The 21,936-nt window shown below is 47.3% G+C and overlaps 1 protein-coding gene across 1 annotated transcript in view; it reads right to left on the bottom strand.

Annotated features, from left to right (window-relative positions):
• Positions 1–469: 469 nt before the first annotated feature.
• SPMIP7 (sperm microtubule inner protein 7) overlaps positions 470–21,936 on the bottom strand; it is a 51,863-nt gene continuing 30,396 nt past the window's right edge. The window contains exons 5-9 of the mRNA XM_062179141.1: positions 21,251–21,318; positions 15,799–15,840; positions 14,690–14,797; positions 5,555–5,662; positions 470–593 (exon numbers count right to left, since the gene is read on the bottom strand). Coding sequence (XP_062035125.1) covers positions 470–593; positions 5,555–5,662; positions 14,690–14,797; positions 15,799–15,840; positions 21,251–21,318 — 450 coding nt within the window. The remainder of the gene's footprint in view (positions 594–5,554; positions 5,663–14,689; positions 14,798–15,798; positions 15,841–21,250; positions 21,319–21,936) is intronic.

Genomic DNA, 21,936 nt, shown 5'->3' with positions numbered 1-21,936 from the left:
CGTTCTGCCTTCTGCCTCGCAGCCACTGGCCCCACGTGCCGCCATCCCCTGAGTAAAGGCCCCGTCTCTCCAGTAGCTCAGCTCTCCCACTGGCATCAGGAGGGGTTTTGGTGGGCTCACCTCTGGGGTCTCCGAATCTACCATGTCTGCTCTGCACTCACTCTCCCTGCACTGCTGTGGTGGGGTCAGGCCGGGAAAGCTGCAGGTAGACCAGTGTCTACCCCAAAGCCCAGTCTTCTGCAGAGAAGCCCGAGCAGCTGGAGCCCTCTGGCGTGTTGCCTGCCCTGGTGGGAGGGTGCAGCCTGGCCCAGAGCCCAGCAGGTAGGCCAGGGGTGGGGGGGCGACAGGTTGGGGCCTCGCCACTGGTCACATGACTGACAGATGCACTGGGAACACGCCCGGCTCCTTTATTTCTCCACGGTACCCTGCACAGCACCTGTCTCCAGGAGGCCAGCCCTGAAGTCCCCCGTCAGTAGCCTACGGTTTCTTTCTCCTTCCTGTTGAAGGGGTTGTAGGGCCTCACTGTCGTGACCATCCGAGACAGCGGCGCCTGGTGCCGGAAGATGTCAACTTTCATTTCTTTCCGCAAGACACTAGGCCAGGATGGAGGGAGACAGAAATGACACATGAAGTAAACATTAGAAACATATATCCTCATCTGTCATCCAAATAAGGACCCACAACTACAAGGCAGAGAGGGGCGGGAGCGAGAGACAGAGGAGAGAGAGAGGGAGAGTGTGAGAGGAAAGCAGAAAAGGAGCGTGGAGTTACTCCTAGCCACATTCAGTTGTGTTTGTGGCATTTCCCACATTACAATGCACCTAGGCTCACTGACCGAAAACCTGCTGTGCCTAAAATTCCAGGTACTAAGAAGGAGCTGGGTCTACAGAGAGGCAGCCAAGTGGTCCAACGGCCACTGCAGGGAGTCTCTGCCTGGGTGGTCCAGGGCTCTGGGGGTACACGCGGGCCTCTAGGGGCTGAGGATGGCGTGAAGGGGGACTGGGCAGCCGATGCAGAAGGGGAACAGAGGCATGGAGACGACGGTGGTGGTGGGAAGGGGCCGGGCCTTGTGGGAGGCCGGTGGCTGGGGGTGAGGGAGGCCCCGTCACCCAAGGAGCTGCTGCAGGGTGAGGTCTGCATTACACTGACCGAGGGCTGAAGCCGTGGTCTCCCTGCATCTTGATTTGCTCGTCTACCCATTGGCGATACATCTGTCCTACCAAACTTGTCACGAGAATTAAAAGAAAGTGACTGTGAACACGTGCAATACTATGCATACAAAGAAAATAACTGAACACGTGGAAGACTGTGCAAACGAGGCTTCACCCACTGGTCACTGGTGCTCCTAAGGTCCCAGTGGTCATTCGCAGGACCGTCACCCTGGCAGTGACACCGTGGTGCCAGCCACTCTGAGCCCAGCCCCTGGGTCCAGAGTGGTGTTGGCTTGGCTGGGAATTTTCTGGTGCTTGAATCCACACAAACCACGCGATGTCTGCATGTAGCAACAAGTTGCACAGCTAGCGTGGAACAATGACGGCACACAGGAACGCGACCCACAATGGCCCTGTCTCTTGCCGCGATGGTCATGAAGCAGTAGCCCTGTTTTACATGGCGTTGCAGGAAGCATCTGCTGAGGAAGTCCTGCTCCTGCAGCGGCTGCACTGTGGAGATGCCGGGCTGTGGAGGAAGCGGAGGCGGGGAGCACTGTGCCCGTATGCCCAACTCGTGAACCTGCACACTCCCACTCCCCTTCCATGGCCTGCTCACACACAGGCCTCCTCGCTTCGTCTCGTCCAGTTGTTTCTTTCTTCTTGATTTTGCATCCTGTCCCTGAAGGGCTCCTCAGGCACCATGGGGCCTGGACACCTCACTCACAATGTGGGATGGGGACCACATGGCCCCTTTGTGTTGACATTCGAGGCTGGCGGCAACCTTGCCAAGCAGAGCTCCGCGGCGAATGTGCTACCCACATGTTCTGCGTGGACAGCTGCAGTGCTCCCTGGCTCCTGTCCTCTTGTCAGTCCACCATCCAGAAGACTGGAGGCTGCACTTCCCGACTGGTGCCCAAATCCAGACGCGCGAGGTCAAGGAGAGAGTGGGCTGGGGGAAGTGGAGGCAAGGAGTCCAGGAGAGTGGCTGTTTGCTTTTGAAAGAAGTTTGTCAGGAAAGGAAGGAGAGGAGAGAATCGGGGGCCAGCGGCAGGCACTCCTGGGCCTCTTCCCAAGCAACCGGCCAGCTGGAAGGGGCGAGTCCCAGGGCAAATGAGCGCACACAGGCGGGAAGGGGGTGAGGAGCAGGGAGGGGGCGCTGATGCTTTTAGAAGACCATGTCTTAGATAGCATGTCTTCCTGGGTGGAAAGGGAGCCCAGTGGTGGTGGGGATGGAGACTGGGATAAGTGAGGAGGAGGGCACAGTGCCAGGGGACCTAAGGTCACCTTGGTCAACCAAGGCAGCCATAGTGGAGACTGTCTTCTGGGAAGGGACTGGGAGCTAAGGTGCTGAGAGAGGATTGAAGACGGCCACTGTTGGGAAGGGTGTGGGCTCTCAGTGAGACAGGAACGGATTACAGAGAAGCAAAGAGGGTGTGGATGAGGCTAACATTCAGGAGTTCCCGGGGTGCCTGGTCTAGAAATAATAGAAAAAAAATACACCAGACTGACTAGACACAACCAGCAGGAGCTCACACAGTTCTCATGACACTCTGAGACCTGGACTCATGCTTTCACTGGAAATTTTTAGGAAAAATTTAAACATAGTATCACAAAAGAATCCGAGGTGTTGCTTCAGAATGGAGGCTTGAAGGCCCGATTTCCTGATGGCACAGTCTAGACTAATTACAGACAGCAGGGCTCCTGCTGGGGCACTGTCCTGGCGTCCAGAGCACTCCTGCCCGCTGGGAGCTCTCCTGAGGGGTGAATGTGGAGGTACAGACTGGAGCATGGGTGCCGGCACAGCCATTCAGTGTGGTGGCGCTCTGCTGCAGTCGTTACGGCTAGACTTGCATCTGAACCCTCAGAACAAGAGCCCCGGAGGGGCCCAGATCCCCATCCAGGGCCACGGCTGCCAGCTACAGCTGCAGTGTGAGAGGGGCACTGCATCACTGACTCCACAGGAGCATCCTGCCGAGAGATCCCGACTCCTTCTCCAGTAGTAACACTGGGGGATGTTTTCCACCGAGAAAGAGAGAGAGATCTGAAAGATAAAGGAGCTTCTAACCACACGCTGGCTAGCGTGACTGTGTGGCTGTGGAGCCCTGGCAGAGGGACAGGATGTTGGGGTGAGGTCGGAGTGTGAACTGAAGAGGTGAGACGTTAGAAATGCTTGCTTTCCCTTGCGAACAATCTCTGCGCTGGATCCCAACATCCACAGTGCCTGGGATCCACCCAAGTGTGCATCCAGGGAGGAACGGTATTCAGCCTTGAAAAGGGAGGCGCACCTGCTCTTTCCCAAAGCACAGACGGAACTGGAGGGCATCCTGAGATGAGCCGGTCACAGAGACAAACCCTGCATGATCTCACTTGATGTGGAATCTTCACAAAAAAAAAATAAGAAGAAAACAAAACAGACACCCAGAGGTGCAGGACACCGTGTGGTTGTGAGGGGCAGGATGGGGGAGGAAGCGGCAGACGCGGCGGATGAACAAGTGTTGACGTGAGAGCGGCAGGAGAACTGTGTGAAGCACCCGTGCCAGATCCAGCATTTTGCTCAACGGCTAGATTACAGCTGCTCCAGCCACATGGCAGAAGTAGACCTCTGTGGTGACATGACGGATGTCACTTTGTTTCACTCCAGTATCCACTTTTCTACACATTCTTTAGAACATCATGTTGTATGCCAGAGAAATAACATTAAAATTCATTTTAAAAACGTTATGCATGTAAATAGTATTAAGACTAGAAAGAAACACCTCTCCCGAGTGCCGTGAGTGGGAAACGCTGGCCTAGACAGCTGATGACGTCCTTCCGTGGGTTCCTTTCTGTCTCTCCAGGCGGCCGTCACACCAGATGCACGGGTGCCGACGAAGCCCCACTGGCCCCCAGCTTCGCTTTCCTTTGCACAGAGCCATGCGTCCACAGAGCTGGCCCGCGATGCCCACACGATGCACGGCAGCCTGTTGCTGGGCCCTGCAGTCCATCAACCCCTGCACACGGGCAGCTGAGCCCTCGGACAGAGCAAGGCCTGCTCCCCCGAGAGTGCCCACAGGAGTCACTTGCTTCCTCATGGCCCCTGCAGTTTGTGTGTGCCTCAGTTGTCCCTCAGTTGTACAGGGGGAGAGCAACAGTCCCGTCCTCACAGGGGTCCTGGGACGGTGGCCTGAGCTAGCAGCCATAACCCCAGGGAGGAGCACCAGGCCCCTGGGAAGCACCTGGCCAGCAGGTGCAGGCATTAGCACTGATGCCAGGTGTCTCCTGTACGAGTCACCTGTTTCAGCTGGCATGCAGGTGAGCTCTGGGGAGCCACTGCAGCCCTGGGAGCATGTGTTGGCTCATAAGGACAGAAGACTGCCCTGGAAGAAGCCAGAGCCCTGCAGGGCAGTTGGCCTCTTGCAGCCACCACCTCTCGGCAATGTCAGAAGCCAATGGAAGACGGGCTCCAGCTGGGCCCGTCCCCTGGAAGGCCACCTCCCTGGCAGCTCGGGCAGCTCAGCCTGTCTTGTGCAAGGCACACTGGACGACCCCAGATTTTATTCCTTCCAATCCTCATCTGCCAACTTCCACACCAGAGCGTGAGCTCCTGAGGGCTGGAACATTTTCTGGTCAGCCTGTCTTGAACGGTGCCTGCCCAGAGGGGACGCCCAGTCCACATGTGATGACCAAGTGGATTCCTCAGCATTCCAGGAGACCAAGGCACCCTCTGGGGGAGAGCTGCGCCCGCCACTGTATCTCCAGTCTGACTCCCCCGGCTGATTCATTTGGCCACACCTGCCTCTGGGCTCATAGCTGTGTCATCAGTTGTGTGAAGATAAGACGTCCCTTAAACGCTCTCAGGAGTGAGCTGTGAGGAGCCAGAGGTGCTGCTTCTCACCCACGGCTTGCAGTGCAGCAGCCAGCTACCTGCAACCTTCTGGCTCGCGGCTTCTGTCCTCCGTGTGCAAGGGCGAGGTTGAAAAACACACGTACCTTCGAACAGACTTTTGCCTTTTTTGAAAAACAAGGTGGCGGTTTCCATGTGGTAAGTTTGTGCTCATGTAAGTACGGTCCAGGCTCCTAAGTGGCATGTCCCGACCGAGAGTAGGGTGGAAAAACCCGGGGGCTCAGAGACAAATCGCTGTCCCCTCCATGCCCAAAGCTCTTCTCTGTAAATCAGTGCCACCTACCTTTTATCCACATCTGTTTGTAATGGAATTTGGGGTAAGATTCCCAAAAGGTCACAGGGGCAAAGCCTAACAGTCTCCCTCAGGAGGAAAATCGGTACCTCCTTTTTTGGATTTGACTCATTTTTTAAAACTTACATATTTTACCCTTACATTTAATTGGCCCTTACGGGAACAGCTGTGATTAGGATTCCCTCCTCAGGGTCTCTGAGCATCCCAATCAGTGAGATTCAAACTCACCAGTGCAGGTTTGAGTCTGGAGATGGGGTTGTTGGTGGAATATTAGAATTTGCTGGGTGGGTGGCTGTGAAATGAACCTTGCCAGTATATCCCGGGATATTTGCAGCACTGGAGAGAGGAATTAAAAGAGGGGGAAGAGAGGAAATTAAAAGGATGATCTCTGACCCAGTCATGCCAACAATCACTCAAACAGGAGCACAAAGGAGGGTGCAGGCTCATCGTTCTTCCTGGGTGAGCTCTGGACCTCGGGCTGTGCAGCCAGGGAGAAGTGCGGCACCGACTGCGCTGACGCATGCAGCCCTCAGTGGGGCTGAGAGAACTCATCTCCAGCGCTGGCTTCCCTGTTAGTCTACATTCGCATGTCTTTTCCATACACAACTCACTGCTGAGCAGTTCCGTAATGAAGAAAGACACCAGTTCTTGACCAGATCCGTGCTCCACACATACCTCTGGAATGCTGACTCCACCCCTGACAAGCGCCGAGGGGACTTCAGAAAGTTCATGGCACATGGATGGAAAAGATGTGTTCATTCCGGAGCAAAAAGCTTTGGAATTCTGCTGGTTTTCCCACTATCTGAGTTTTCTATGAACATTCTGAAGGTCCCGTTTGTATACTTTCAATAGTTTTTGCAGCAAAATGAACTTATATTTTAATCCATGTTCCACGAACTTTTTGAAGATTCCTTGTACATTTACATCGGTTTTTTTAATCAAATGTCTTTTTTATCATTGCTGATGGACTATGTGGCCCCATCAGATGCTTTCCTAAAATTGCATGGGCAAAGCACAGGTGGCTTATTCTGTTCTGTTTAATTCCAGACTGTTTGGCTGTCCCGTCCTTTCCCCACCAGTGAGAGAGGGAGAAGAAAAGAAAGCATGAGGACACGGGGAAGGTTATGCAGTGTGTATTTAAGAGTCTTCTCTAGAAGACAAACAGGTACCCAGTGATTTGAGGACATGGTTCAGAGAAATGTGGAGACATCCATGGCTGTCACGGAAGCAGACAACTGGTCTACTTAGATTATGTCCTAGGGCACAGGTAAGGCTGAGTCACAGGGCCAGGACTGCATGAGGCTGCTTATGACACAGTGCCTCCATGGCAGGGAGCTAAGGGAAATACACATTAAATTGAGTTCCAAGAACACACTCTCCGCAGATGGTGTCATAAGGCCAGGTGACGCATCATCCGTGTGGCTTCATGCCAGTGTCCCGGCCTCTGCTTGCTGTGCTGGCCTCAGGGGGCGGGGTGGCGAGGGGAAGCAGAAAGGCCACCATCCTGAACGACCTGGGTTGCCGTCTGTACTCACCCAGTAGTTTGCGCTTCCCACCCCAGGGTCTGCCTTTGCGAGTAAGATGTCCCAGTGACATGCTTCCTTATTCAAAGCAGAACAAGTGCAACCCAGTAGCAACAGCCTCTGGAGAGGGGAGGAGTGGGTGTCCCATTGACATCCTTGCCCCACATCCGATACACGAAAGAGAGCGTTCTCCAGAACCACTGTCTTAGGAGCAATTTTTAAAATGCAGAGCTTCAGGGAGGGTGCTCCTCAAAGCACCAGGTGTTGAGGCAGACAGAAAAGTTGGTGAAATGGGTGCATGCCCAGAGGTTAGCATGGGGGTGCAGAGCCTCCACTCCCCTCCCCTGCCCTCCCATCTGGGCTTTGGATGGAGCTCTTGGGCCTTGTGGCCTGAGCCAGGACATGGACCTGAAGGGGCCAGTGAGAGTGAAGAGCAACACGCAGAGGCCATTCGGATTGCAAGTCCTTGGAGTCGTTCCCACGTGGATTGTGCAGGAGGACCAGAACGTTAGGGAGAACACTGTGTGCTAGGCAGGCAGTGGCACTCCTCAGTCACAACGTTCTCTTCCACGGGTGCGATTCTGCGACTGTTGGTGATGGCTCCTTGGCTTGCAGCCAATAAAATCAGGAATGCCCTGCCACTCACAGGGTGAGTGAGGATTATCCCGAGTTCAGTACCAGGATCAGTGGTGCAAATCGAGTCCTGAGAGATGAGGAACGGAAGGCAGTGAGAGGGCATGGAAAGCTCCCACCCCAAGCGTCAGCTTCTGTTCTCAGACGGGAAAGCTCTGTGGGCCAGCCTGGTCACCTCCTACCACCAACTTCCTAGGGGTGCTCGGAGGACTCAAGGAATTAACTGACCGTGAAAGCAGGCTGCTACGTCCTTGGCGCCTAGTAGGTGCTCAAGTAATTCTAACTGACATGCCAGATTTTAAAGCAGGGGTGGGTGGGGTACACTCTTTCTGCTGAGTCATTTGGGTATGTCAGCCTCCCAGGAGGGTGCCGGTTCATGTCCCGGCTGCTCCACTTCAGATCCAGCTTGCTGCTGATGGCCTTGGAAAAGCAGTGGAGGATGGCCTAAGTGTCTGGGCCTCTGCCACTCATGTAGGAGACCCTCATGAAGCTCCTGCTTCCTGGCTTCAGCCTGGCCAGCTCTGGCTGTTGCTGCCATCTGGGTTGTGGACTCAAATGGATGAAAGATCTTTCACTGTGTCTCTCCCTCTCTCTCTTCAAGTAAGTAAATAAAACTTTAAAAAGAAAAGTAGCCTGTTATAGATTCATTGGATTTCGAGTCCTGCCTGCACCTGTCTTGACAAGGCCAGACTAAACGATTTTGTGGGCCTTATAGGGTCCACTGGCCGCATGGTCCCTGCTCCTGCTTTAAAGAAATAAAACACATAACAAATGGGGCCTGGCAGGTGAGGATACAAAGTTTACCCAGGACAAACAGCTGCAAAGACGCTAAGACACAGTTTCCAGCCTAGACTAGTGCCAGACTGAACCAGAGTGACCTGGACATGGGGGCTTTCCACGGCTCTCTGGATGATTCCAGTGTGCGATGAAGCTGAGAGCCTGGTCAGGCTCGCTGGAGGGACTCAGCTGAGAGAACCAAGCCTGCCACAGCCTAGGCAATGCCCTTTGGGATGGCTTGGATTTTTCTTGAAAAAGTACAGCTGTAATTTAGAGAGGTAACCACAAATGGGCAAAATTATTCATGTGTGTGACTCTGCCCCCAACATGCTCTGAAGCGTCCTTGCGTGTTACAAAGGAAAGCCCCTTTCTGTGTGAGAGAGGTTTTTTCCACGGCCTCTGAGACACCTGCACAAGGAAAATGTCACTGAGGCTGCACTCTGTCAGAGCAGCCAGGCAGTCAGAGTCGGACACAGCGCTGTGCCCTCAGTGAGGGGCCCGAAGGCACCAGGCAGGTGAGTGACGCCAAATGGCACCCAGCCTTCCACCAGAGCGCCTGTGACATCACACCTAGTAGGTGCTGGCCACAGAGCCGGACACCGACTAGCTCTTAGGCAGGAGGAATTCAGCTGCTTAATGAACTGCCAAGCATTTGAATATGAACAACGTATCTCCTCTCACACTGCTTCAAACTGACTGCATTTAACCCTTGTGTGGGGACATCACGCGGAGTTTCTGGCATTAGAAGTGCCACACAGTGACCTCATGCCGTGAGCGCATACGAGCCAATGGCAGCTTTCAGGCAGCGGAGCCAAAGCGAGGTAAGGCCGTGCAATGTGCAGGCTGGGCGATGGCTTCCAGCTTAGCCGCAGATTTCAGATTAGCTCCTCCTCCCCTGAGCGGAGAGACATGGGCAGCGGCTTAAACAGGACCTCTCCACTGTCCTTGCTCCATGGCTTCCAGTCCTCTGTAGCCCTCTTCCCAAATATACTTGGATTTTATTTACTGAAGAGTGAAGTTAAACGTATTGTTGCCCAACTTTGCAACTCTTTTTCTAACAAAGTTTTTCTAACATAATTAAGTAGAATTTGAATAATTTCAAAAAATAAAGATGTCAGTTGGGAAGTAATTCAGTTAGAAAAGGCAACAACAGACAGTATATAGTTAAAAGCTAAATAAAAATTAAGGAAAATATAGGAAAAACCATGTTATATGCCGAATACATGCAGTGGGAATGTGGAAGAAAATTTAGGCGAGCATGCAACTTCTCTCTAAATCGCAGTCCTGACTGACACAAGCCTTTTTAAGTGCTGTACATGAAATGACCCTGGTAAGATGTCCTGTCATGATGCCCATTTTACAGACAAAGGAACTGAGGCACAGAAAGTCCAATGTGCCCAGAGCCAAGCAAGCTGGCAAGTGTCAGAACTGGACCCCCTCCTAGAAGGCCTGGGCTAGCCAGGAGAGCCTCGGCAGCTCAGATGGAGGGCATTTATTCAGGGTGTGGGTATAAGTGCAAGTTCAAGTCCATGGGACAATCTCTAACTGGGAGCTTCTCTCCATCAGGCCCAAGTCTCGGCAGAAATCCAGCAGGCCTGGCCCCTGACAGCTCGCACGCTCAGCAGTCTGTCCTAAGAATGCACACGGACGGCACGACAGAAACCGAGCGGGAAGATCAGAGACGCAAAGCAGGAGTGGGGTGTGTGCCGCAGACACTGACCTCCCTCCAGGGCACTCTGATAAGTGTGTGACCTGGAGACCCCAGCTGAGGACTCCACCCCTTCCCCCTCCATCGTCTACCAATAGTCAGGGTGCCTGCCCCTGCCTTGCAGGCGTGCTGGGGCAGACAGCACACAGGAGGGCTGGCATAGCACCCAGCACGTGGTGGGTACAGAATCAGTGGAAGAGGAAAGGCAGGTGAAGGGGGGGAGCAGCGGAACAGAGGGGGTCCAGCTCCAGTTTTGGGCAGGGCTGGCCCAGGGGACTGAGATAAGGGCAAGAGCATGCTGAGCTCAGAGGGAGGGTGAAGTCAGGGAGTGCCAGACAGTGGGGCCATGGTGAGATCTGATTTCTCTGACTTTCCTGGTCAATGAGCAAATGGAAATAAAACAAACCATTTTCTCATCACTTGGTGGCTGAACTGTGTTTCTCTCAATGTTTTAAGATGATGTTGCCCAAAGATATTTTTCAAGAATTATTATAGTTTTACGGTTATTGTTATCACTGGCTAGCAGAGAGATTTTTCCTTTTGTGTTCTTAGAACCTTCATTTAGGAGGGGACATAGGCATATCTAAGACAAGGCTTTCATATTCTTGGGGAGGCCCAGGCCCAGGAGCCAGGCCATTGCTGGAGGCGAAGGCCCCTGAGAGTGGGCTGAGGCCCAGGGTCTGCCCTGGGGATTAGAAGGCCCCTCCCCCAGACTTCAGCACTCCTAGAATGAGTGAGTGGTCCTGGGTGCCATCTCCTCTGGCCTCAGCCCCCTCATCCGCAGAATGGTGACAGATCTGTTCCCACAGGGCTGGCCTCCTCACCCTCTTTTGAAAAACAAATGAGGGAGTAGCTGTGAAAGTGGTCTGAAAGGCGGAAGTGTGGCTCCTGGAAGGAACTACTATTCATAGCCAGTCCTGAACCTGGCTTGTGGTGCGAGTCTTTCTTTTTTAAGCTGCAACACAGCCCAGTGCCGGGCAGGGAGGCCTTCCTTTTCCCAGCTCAGACCTTCGGCCAAGCCTGCCTGGAAACCCATGCTGGATGATTCCTCTTTCTTTGCAGATGCTTCCTCACAGACATCGCTGAGGTGAGAAAGTACCGTGCATTTGTAGCCTTGCATGTCCTGCCGTGAAAGATCACAGCCTGGGGGAGGATGGCCCAGCAGAAGCTGCCACATGCTTCCCCGAGACTGGCAAAGGCGACTGCCGGAGTGGGTTTGGGGTGAGGAGACGCAGTCCCTGCCAGCCTGGCCTTGGTCTGTGCCACTTCCTGGGCCTGCACTGAACCTGGCCCTTCCCTGGGAAGACAAGGGTGGGATGCCACGCAGTGAGTAGTCACGGGAGGGCTCCCACGTTCAAGACCTTCACAGAAGAACCCCCTCACAGCAGCTTTTAGGAAAGGGCAATGACCTTAGGCTCAGGCCTTGCACAGAGCTGTCCTGATGGTCTGTGATGACTCCCTACTGCACAGCACTCACGCCACCCAGCGTTATGAAATTATTACTCAAGGGAACTGACCACCCTTGCGCCCCGCTCATGGAGCTCTTGCAAAGATTGCAGCTCTTGCATTAAAGAGAAGGAGAAAATAAAATAAGATTTGGGAAAAAAATGTGCATGGGGTTCCTTAGTTCAGTCTTACCTGAACCGTTCTCCTTGACACTCCTTACACATCGGAGTGAATTTGAATCACTGATTCAGAAATGCTGAGCAGTGCCCAGATGCAGTGAACACAGCACACACTTACTGGAAAAGTGCACAGGCTTCAGTGCGTCCTGCTGAACCCGACAGATACTCTGGACTCTCCCAGCTCCTGACCTAGCCTCTGGTTATAACTAGGAGGAACTGTGGTGGAAACCACGCACATATTCTGAGTTCTGTAAGTTTAAGTGCCTTCTAATAGCTGGGCATGCCTACAAAATGAGAAAATATTTCATCTTCAGTGAGAAAATTCATGCAACAGTCCTATTGTGGGGATGTGTTCTACAGGAATGGCCAGATGATACGTGATATACTGTCTGTGGCATGACTTAGCAGACACAAACCTGATCAGGCCTGTGGTGGAATACCAAGGGGTCGTGACGAAGATTTTAATCTGGGGACAATGGCCAGTACACAGTTCAGTCTTCCACACACAACACACATGCACATGTATGCACACACAACACACATGCACATTCACGGACACATGAGGAGGAGTATATAAAGAAATAAACCTTTTACTACTGGGAATGGAAATGGACCTTTCACAGTGCAAAACACTTGAATTATTTCTGTACTGAGCACAATCGGAAGGGAAATGAGGATGCTCAAGGCGTCCCCTCCCACAGTGAAGGGGAGCAGGCCTGTTGGGCACACGCACTGCTCCACTGCGAATCCACACCCTGCCAGGAAAGGCTTCAGCTAAGCGCCAAGAATGTATGTTTTCATCCCAGAATCCATTTGAAGGAAGCTTCCTTAAGTAATCATTTTTAATCATGATTCGTGTAAACAGGGTTTGAGGACATTATTTATCATAGCAAGAAATGGAAACAATTTACATATGCAACCTTAATGAACTAGTCAATTACAGTACACCTACCCCAATAGGGAATTATGGTGAATTCATGAAAACATGTGCCCATAACTATTCTGTGAAGTTAAAGTGGTAAAACTGTTATATGACAGCCATGTAAATATTCCAATGCAAGAATAGAAATGCACATGACAGGTGGAAACCTGCCAAATGTGAATTAGGCTTATGTTTTTGTGCCAGAATGGTTTTACTGTTACTCACTTTTCTCTAATGATGAGATTCCACTCTACCATAGAACTAGTAAGCTATTTTAAACCACTGAAGTCACCACCAATAAAATCTGAGCATGTCAGATGACTTGGTGATGAGAAAACAAAGTCAATTAATGAGGGGAATTTGAAAAGGCTTACGCTGTAAGGAAACGAGTGATTTCAAGGAAGGAATCATTAGACCCAGGAGTCAGGGGCCTTGATCCTCAGGAATGACTCCATCAAAGCGGGAGGCTCGCGGCCTGGCTTGCAAGCTGTGATTAACAGCCACTGATCACGGGGAAGACCCAACTAACATGCTAAGACAGTTCTTTGTAAGAAACTTTTAGATGGGAAAGTTCAGAAAACCATTTGCATTTGACAGTACTCTAGTCTCTGGCACAAAGCAAGTGTACGTGCTCCTTGACTTCTGATTTTATGTGACAGACATCATATGGAATGCAGTCTTTTCAGCTAGGTGACCTGCTGGGCAAATGATGCAGTACTTTGCTTAGCATCATATTTTTCTAGTAAAACCATACAGTAAGGCAGGGAAAGGTTAAGCATAAAGGCTAATATGGATGACTTCTGGGTTGGGGGGGGCGGGGGCTGGGGCACTGAGGTTGGGGAGGAAAAGAGGAGCTTTAAAAGATTTTAGCAAATCTTTCTTTTTTCTTTTTTTTTTTTTGACAGGCAGAGTTAGACAGTGAGAGAGAGAGAGAGAAAGGTCTTCCTTCTGTTGGTTCACCCCTCAAATGGCTGCTGTGGCAGGTGCGCAGCGCCGATCCAAAACCAGGAGCCAGGTGCTTCCTCCTGGTCTCCCATGAGGGTGCAGGGCACAAGGACCTGGACCATCGTCCACTGCACTCCCGGGCTACAACAGAGAGCTGGACTGGAAGAGGAGCAGCCGGGACAGAATCCGGCCTTCCAACCCAGACTAGAACCCCTAGACCCCAGGCTACCGGAGCCACAGGTGAAGGATTAGCTTAGTGAGCTGCCGCGCCGGCCAGTAAATCTTATTTCTGAAGCTCAATGGGGGTATACATGCTATTTGTTGCTATTTTATGTTATATTTACACTATACCTTTTTGTATACATAAATATTTCACAACAAAAATGGAAAACATTTCTTTGTTTTAAAAGGTTAAGATTCTGTCAAAAAATTTCAAAAAGATCAAAAGAAGAAACTTTGCAACCTTGGAGGCCCTCTAGTGTCCAAATCAGATTTCACATGATCTTTCATAATTTCACTTTAAAAACAGAAATTAACAGGAAGATGGGATGGAAGGACACACTCCCCATCAATTCATGTTAACGCTTAGTTTTTAAAGCACATTTTGGAAAACATTGTAGATTACTCTACAAACTTTGAAGAATGACCCAAAAAAGTATGTTTTGATTCTTTAACCAGAATGTTTCATAAAACCTTTAAAAATTCAAATATGTTTTAAGTATAAACAAATATAAAAATATTCAAACATACATTTCAAAAGAGAAACATTGTTAAATTTTTTATGTTTGAAGAATATTTTTAAATTGGTTTTATTCCCAAATGCTTCCTTACAGTTTTTAGAATTACCACGTTGAACAGCAATAATTTCCTTTCAGGGTGTGTGGAAGAATCAACAACTTAGTCCCCAGGATTCTGTACAACACAGCAGCTTGACAAACGTTGCTGATCCACCTACCCTCCTTCATCTTGCTTGGTGGCATTTAGCCCCAAGCATTTCAGATAAAGGGCGTGAGGCCACGGAAAGGAAGTGACTTACTCAAAGCCCCAGGTGAGTCAGTCCCCAAAACTGTACCCTCTTTTGTGGCAAACACTGCTTCTCCCAGGAAACAAACGGCTCTCTTTATAAGTCACCTTCAGGTGAGGCATTTGTGTCATTCCCTCATTTACAATAATGTCCATCACCACGCTTCATCCTTAGTAACAAGTGGAATGATTCAGAACACAACTCACCGGCCCGTGTTGGTGTAGTGAGGCTTAGAGCGCCGAGGCTTGGCAAGAGACGTGATGTCTCCAAAGGGGTTGTCCACGTCATCAGCATTTGTGGACTGCACATGACCACTGTCAGGGTGAAAAGAAAAGAAGACCCACGGTTCTTGATAAGGAATAGCGGGACAGCATTCTAACTGCCAAAGGGAATTTTATTTCCCAAAATGGATCCAGACCTCCCAATACTAAAAAAAAAAAGCACGGTGGTGAAACAGTGGGCCTTAGAAAATGCAGGTGATTTTGCCTTCTTCAGAGAAGAGGTTTCGTGCCTCTCGGTCTAAGCTCACTCTGTCCCAGCGTGAGGAGCAGCAGCTGTTCTGCATTGATGAGCACAGGAGTGGGCTGTTGCTGCAGTTCCCCACGGGACGCTGTGGCACCTGGGCCCAAGGGTAGGCCGGCTCTATGCTTCTACAGGGGAGGAAACCTGGCTAGGGGCTAGGGGCTAAGGGCCTCAGCCTCAGGCCATGGGCCCACGGGGCTGGTGCAATGTCCCGAGGTAGCACTGATATCACAGAGCGACCTGGGGACTTCGGGGTCACTAGAAGAAACCCTGGTCTCCTCTACAGAAGGGCGTCAGAGGCCATAGTAATGGGGTGGGGGACCTGTCCTTCATGTTCTTGCATTTATTCTGTTCCTGGTTAGCCTTCAGTCAGAAAAGAGGGGAAGACCCCCAACGGTGGCTAATGCACTTTGTTACCATCCATGCAAAGCCTGATCTAAATGTAGAAAAATCAGAGATGCCATTTCCTGCACTTCAGTGTTCATGAGTACACAGTGTTTTCTGCACCAAAAAATGGTGTAGTTCAGCACCAAAATATGGCAAATAATAAAGTATGAGATATTATCTCACAAACTATAACTGAGAAATATCACTTCTCATTTTAAAATCAAAATCTGTAACAAACATTTGATGAAACTCCTGACATTAAATAGACAGTGTGCCAGGAAAATATTAGGACTATGTTGAATACACATTTGTCCTATAAAGTGAATTACAAACAGAAGTGAGCTAAAAGACACTCCAATTCAGACTAAGTATTAGATTTTTAATAAAAGTGAGAAATGTTACTTACGTATATAGAGGAATATATTTACTTCTAGAACTTGGACTCACACTTGGGAAAAGAGACAAAAATATAGGAAAATGATTTATGGATGTTAAGTTAAAAACATCAAATTATTATAATAATTCTTTAATTAAAATGAGATATCCTATGTCAGTTGGCCTCTAAAATTGGTAATTTTAAACAAAAATGATTAAAGATGTAGTTTTGCCTTTTCCGGAATGTCTTATAAATGAAACTGTATAATACATAAACCTTTGGGACTGGCTGCTTTCACCGAGCAAACTGTGTTTAAACTTCACCCTAATGGTTGCTTGTCTGCTGCATTTTCCTTTTGTCATTGCTGCTCAGAATCCCCTACATGCATGCTGAACCCTGCCCATTCACCTGCCGCCGGGTACCTTGGTTGTTTATCGACCGAGGAAATGAATAAAACTGTTCTGAACATTCACACAGAGGCTTTGGTGGGGGCTTCTGGGAGCAGGATTGGCATAGAGGAAGGTGAGGCCTCAGGTGAGTGCTGCCCTCAGGAGTCCTGGGGGTGGGAGGGCAGTACTGACTGAGACCCCCAGCTTTCATTTAGCAGCTAAGGAGTCACCAAAAACGCGGTTAACCCATAGAGGCAGGGATAAAAACATTCAGCCTCTGGGGGAGCCATTGGCTCCTTACTGCATGTAGGTAAATAAAAAGATGCCAGGGAAGGTTTAAAAATTAGCATTCACGTGTTAAGAATAAGTAGTAAAAATCTTCTATTTAAAAATATTTCAGTAGGGTTATTAATAATTTCAATGTGCTGTATGCATGAGGATCTTGCACGGTTTTGGATGTTTCAATTTCTTATTTATTGTCATTAAATTTATAAGTCTATAAATGTATTTTACACATTTGAAAAAACTATTTAAATGATCTCTATCAAAAAGGTTTACATTACTTTTAGATATGGCTCAATAAAATGCAAGTTTTCTGACAAGCCTCAATTTTCTTCTCAATATTGTCATTATTTGCATTCCTAGATCGCATTGCAAAACTTGATTATGGCTTTGTATAGATTCATTTCATTATTATTTTCTCTTCTAATAATAAAAGAAATCTCATTTAAAGAGCATTTTACACTAGTTTTATTACAGTGGTCCAACTGTCAAAGATTTGAAATGTTATCCTTGATAACATTTCTTCATAACTAAAACTTCAAAAACACTTTTCATGTGGCTGACTCTGGGTCACCCCACCCCCGGCATGTGCTTTGCAATCATTTGTGACGAGGTAAATACAAAATGAACTGTGTAACGTGAAGGCTCTCACTGAGACGATGGCCATCACATGGCCATCATCAGACAGATGGCAAGTGGGGTGTAACTTTTGGGGGCAGATTGGAACCCTTTCTTCCTGGAAAGAAGGGATCGCTTCTTTGTTCAATCTGTCTATCTCACACCACACACCACCCTTCACTGTTGGCCATGGTACTTGTTGAAAATATACAGTTCTGTTTTAAAACTCCAGCTTCTTCATGAATATTTTCTATTCTGTTTCATTTTTGCAAAATTCCAACTGTGACTCACCCTCACAGGCTGTAGCCATCAGGCCACAACTCCCTCACTGACCTCCTCTGTAAAGTCTCTTCAGCAAACTACGCTAGGGGCCTGGCTTACTCATGTTGAGAGAGTGGATCCCAGCACACATCACAAGTTACGGTGAACAGCCAGCAGTGAAAGAGAAAAATATGAAAAACAGAACTTTAAATATCATGAGGAAAAAAGAAAGACAGCTTTTTAAAAATTATTTCAGGGTAGGGAATATTTTATTAAAACCACAAAAATAACAACAACTAAAGGAAAATGTTGATGAATTCAGTTATGATAAAATGCAGAATTCAGTTCAGCAAAGGGTATCTTAAAATAGAAAAATCAGACTAGAGGAAGACACTTTGATGAATGTTACCAATAAAGAATTTTTATCCAGAATAATAAAAGATGAAAACAAAAAAGAGAGATAACAACCCAATAGCAAAAGTGGCAAATAAGTTACCAGATAAGTTACAGATGTGAAAATCTAAGTAATTCACAAATTTACAAAAACAATTACTAGTAATTGGGCATAAATAAACTAAGATTATAATGAAGTACAAGTTCATATTCATAAAATCGATTTTTAATCTAAAAATTCCAAGCATTGTTAACCACGTGCAGGAATTGGAGTTCAAGCACCTTCCAATGGGTGAATTCATTGTTAAAACTCTTCTGGAGAAAAATATGGCAACATCTACCAGGTAGAAAGACACACACTTCTTGACCCAGCAATTCTTGACATATTAAGCGTAGATTTGTAAGATTCAGACTGATTTTTCATTAAATATTTTTAAAAATTATTTTAAAAGAGAGACAGGGAGACAGGAGCTGATCAGTTCATTGTTGCTTATAGTGTCCATTTCACTTAACAGGTTTTCTCTTTGGCGCTCAGTTGTCACCGATCAGGGAAAACAAATGATATTTCTCTCTTTGGGACTGGCTCAATTCACTCAGCATGATGTTTTCCAGATTGCTCCATCTTGTTGCAAATGACTGGGTTTCATTGTTTCTTACTGCTGTATAGTATTCTATGGAGTACATGTCCCACAATTTCTTTATCCAGTCTACTGTTGATGGGCATTTGGGTTGGTTCCAGGTCTTAGCTATTGTGAATTGAGCTGCAATAAACATTAATGTGCAGATGGCTTTTTTATTTGTCAAATTAAATTCCTTTGGGTAAATTCCAAGGAGTGGGATGGCTGGGTTGTATGGTAGGGTTATGTTCAGGTTTCTGAGGAATCTCCAGACAGACTTCCATAGTGGCTTAACCAGTTTGCATTCCCACCAACAGTGGGTTAGTGTCCCTTTTTCCCCACATCCTCTCCAGCATCTGTTGTTGGTAGATTTCTGAATGTGAGCCATTCTCACCGGGGTGAGATGGAACCTCATTGTGGTTTTGATTTGCATTTCTCTGATTGCTAGTGATCTTGAACATTTTTTCATGTGTCTGTTGGCCATTTGGATTTCCTCTTTCGAAAAATGTCTATTGAGGTCCTTGGCCCATCTCTTAAGTGGGTTGTTTGTTTTGTTGTTGTGGGTTTTCTTGATTTCTTTGTAGATTCTGGTTATCAATCCTTTATCTGTAGTATAGTTTGCGAATATTTTTTCCCATTCTGTTGGTTGCCTCTTCACTTTCCTGACTGTTTCTTTTGAAGTACAGAAACTTCTCAATTTGATGCAATCCCAAATGTTAATTTTGGTTTTGACTGCCTGTGCTGTTGGAGTATTTTCCAGGAAGTCTTTGCCTGTGCCTATATCTTGCAGGGTTTCTCCAATGCTCTCTAATAATTTGATGGTTTCGGGTCGTAGATTTAAGTCTTTAATCCATGTTGAGTGAATTTTTGTGTAAGGTGAAAGGTATGGGTCTTGCTTTAAAGGCTTCCATAGCCCTGGCAACTCATGACTAGAGCCCAGGGAGATTACTGACGCCATGAACAGGAGTGTCAAATTGTTAAGTCAGCAACAGGAGTCACTGTGTACTTACACCCCATGCGGGATCTGTCCCTAATGTGTCGTCTAAAGCCAAGTGATGCTAGGACTGGTACTGAAACAGTATTTTTATACTTTGTGTTTCTGTGTGGGCGCTGACTGATGAGGTCTTTGCTAATTATATACTGAAGTGATCTTCTGTATATAAAGAGAATTGGAAATGAAAAAAAAAAACAAAACAACCTGGTGTTAAAATGGAAATGGCATAGAAAATTAATTATTTTGAAAAAAAAATTATGTAGGATCTCTGTCTTTAATGTGCTGTACATTGCTATTTAATGCTATAATTAGTAATCCAATGGTAGTTTTTTCACTTGATGTTGCTATATGGGCAAAATGTTGAAATCTTTACCTAGTATATACTAAACTGATCTTCTGTATACAAAGAGAATTGAAAATGAATCTTTACATGAATGGAAGGGGAGAGGGAGCGGGAGGGGGGAGGGTTGCGGGCGGGAGGGAAGTTATGGGAGGGGGGAAGCCATTGTAACCCATAAGCTATACTTTGGAAATTTATATTCATTAAATAAAAGTTTAAAAAAAAAAAAAAAGAGAGACAGGGAGAGTAAGAAGAGCGACAGGGAGAGTACCCCATTTGCTGATTCACTGTTCAAATGCCTGCAACAGCCAGGGCTGGGTCAGCCTGAAGTTGGGAGCCTGTAACCCAAACCAGGTCAAGCACAGGGGTGGTAGAGATGGAACTACTTGAGCCAGCACCTGCTACCTCTCAGGTGCACATTAGTAGGAAGCTGGATGAGAAGTGAGGTAGCTGGGACCTGTTTCCAGTATGGGCTGTGGATGTCCCAAGTGGCAACTTAAGCTGCTTCACCAAATGTCTCTCCCACATATATTTTTATCCTCGGGTACATGAAGATATGTGAATAATTGTTCCAGCTGTACTAAAAGGTAGGGAAAAATTAAATTCTGAGAATGGATACATACTTTGTGATTTATCCATTCAATGAAAGACTACATAGCAGAGAAAATAACAGAGAGACACAGATGTCAACATGTTTGAATCTTAACAACACAGAACAAAATGGTAAGGGTCACAAATGAGTATATGATACCATGTATACTGACTTTGTAGAAAAGGAACACAATACCATATATTGGTTAACAATAACAAGTATGTTTTACGGGGCTAAAAGAATGCATGAAAATGTAGAACATCAAATCCAGAATAGTTGGGACCCTTGAGGAAGGCAGATGTGTTTACACAGCAGTTTACAAAGGGGGCACCTCTACTGCATAATATTTTGCTTCTATAGCTGGAGAGGAGAGACACGGTTTATATCATGTTCTTTTTTATACATTTTTTGCATATATAAAAGATTTAAAAAATGAATTTAAAGTAGAAGAGATGATTAGAGATGATATCTTGGTGGTGGGCTGTGTTAATAACACCACAACCAAAAGAATTAAAACAGTGACATTTCCAAAGTCAGAAACACCAAGACTTTTTTATATTCAATGCACCAAATCAAATAAAGGAAAGTATCAGTTATAAATACATAGTTTTTAACATTAATGGAGCACAAACCAACTGTATGATACAAAAATTGATGGAAAATAATTTATAACTCTTTTTATATGAAGTTCATGGAATACAAAATAGGTAAGTGTTCATGTCAAAACATTTATAAAGCATCCCTTATTTAAAATGGCCATGGTATATCTAATATTCTAAATTTTAAGGAGGGTTAAAAGAAAATGAGAGCAGGTGACACTGAGCAACTGAACTGGGATTTGGGTCCCAAGCACTTGAGCCACCACCTGCTGTTATGTTCCAGGAACATGGGGGTGAAGGAATTATGCCCCCTTCTGACCCTCCAACTCATGGGCAAGTCTAATAACCAATGACAGTGAAAACTCTAGTGATGAGAACCTTAAGAGAGAAGACTTACAAATTGACTGGTTTGATGGGTGCCAGGAATGATCTTGTTTGAAATCTGTCCCAGAGACCACCAACCATCTAGAATTATCATCAAAGTTAATGTTAAATACTTAATGAACAAGCTACTAGAATTTCTCAGCTATCAGTTCAATGTCCTTTATCATTCCTTCACATCACAGCTGAGCCCAGGCTCTCTGTGAAGAGCACTCTTCAAGCATCCCCAGGAACTCGTGGTGGGCTCCACTTTGCTCTCAGACTCCTACTTTTAACTTGCTTTGCCATAGCTGGAATCTGCCTCATTCTCCACACTGGGCTCCAAGCCCATGGGAATGGTGTGATTTTAAGTTTCATCCTGCACGGGTCCCTCGGCCTGCCTCTGCAGCAGGGCCTATCTCCCTCTCCAGCCCAGCCTCTCTCCTGAACTTTGAACCTCTTCATGTCTGGGAAAGACTTTGGATACTACTATAATTTAACACCAAGAAATGGCAAATTATGGCCTATTTTTGTACATGGATATGAAAATATGTTGAGGTAGTTTAGAAATTGTTAAAAAATAATTAGGAGCATGCAAATTTTTTGTCCTTCTTTGTCCTTCAATTAACTCTAATTCCTATGTGAAAATTCAGGCTTAAATTTTTACACTAGGGTCATGTTTTTCTTCTTTTATTATCATTTTTCACTGTAGAAATTGGAGAA

The sequence above is a fragment of the Lepus europaeus genome, chromosome 20 (genome assembly GCF_033115175.1).
Source record: "Lepus europaeus isolate LE1 chromosome 20, mLepTim1.pri, whole genome shotgun sequence".
Taxonomy (NCBI): domain Eukaryota; kingdom Metazoa; phylum Chordata; class Mammalia; order Lagomorpha; family Leporidae; genus Lepus; species Lepus europaeus.
This window is presented reverse-complemented; position numbering and strand designations above follow the sequence as displayed.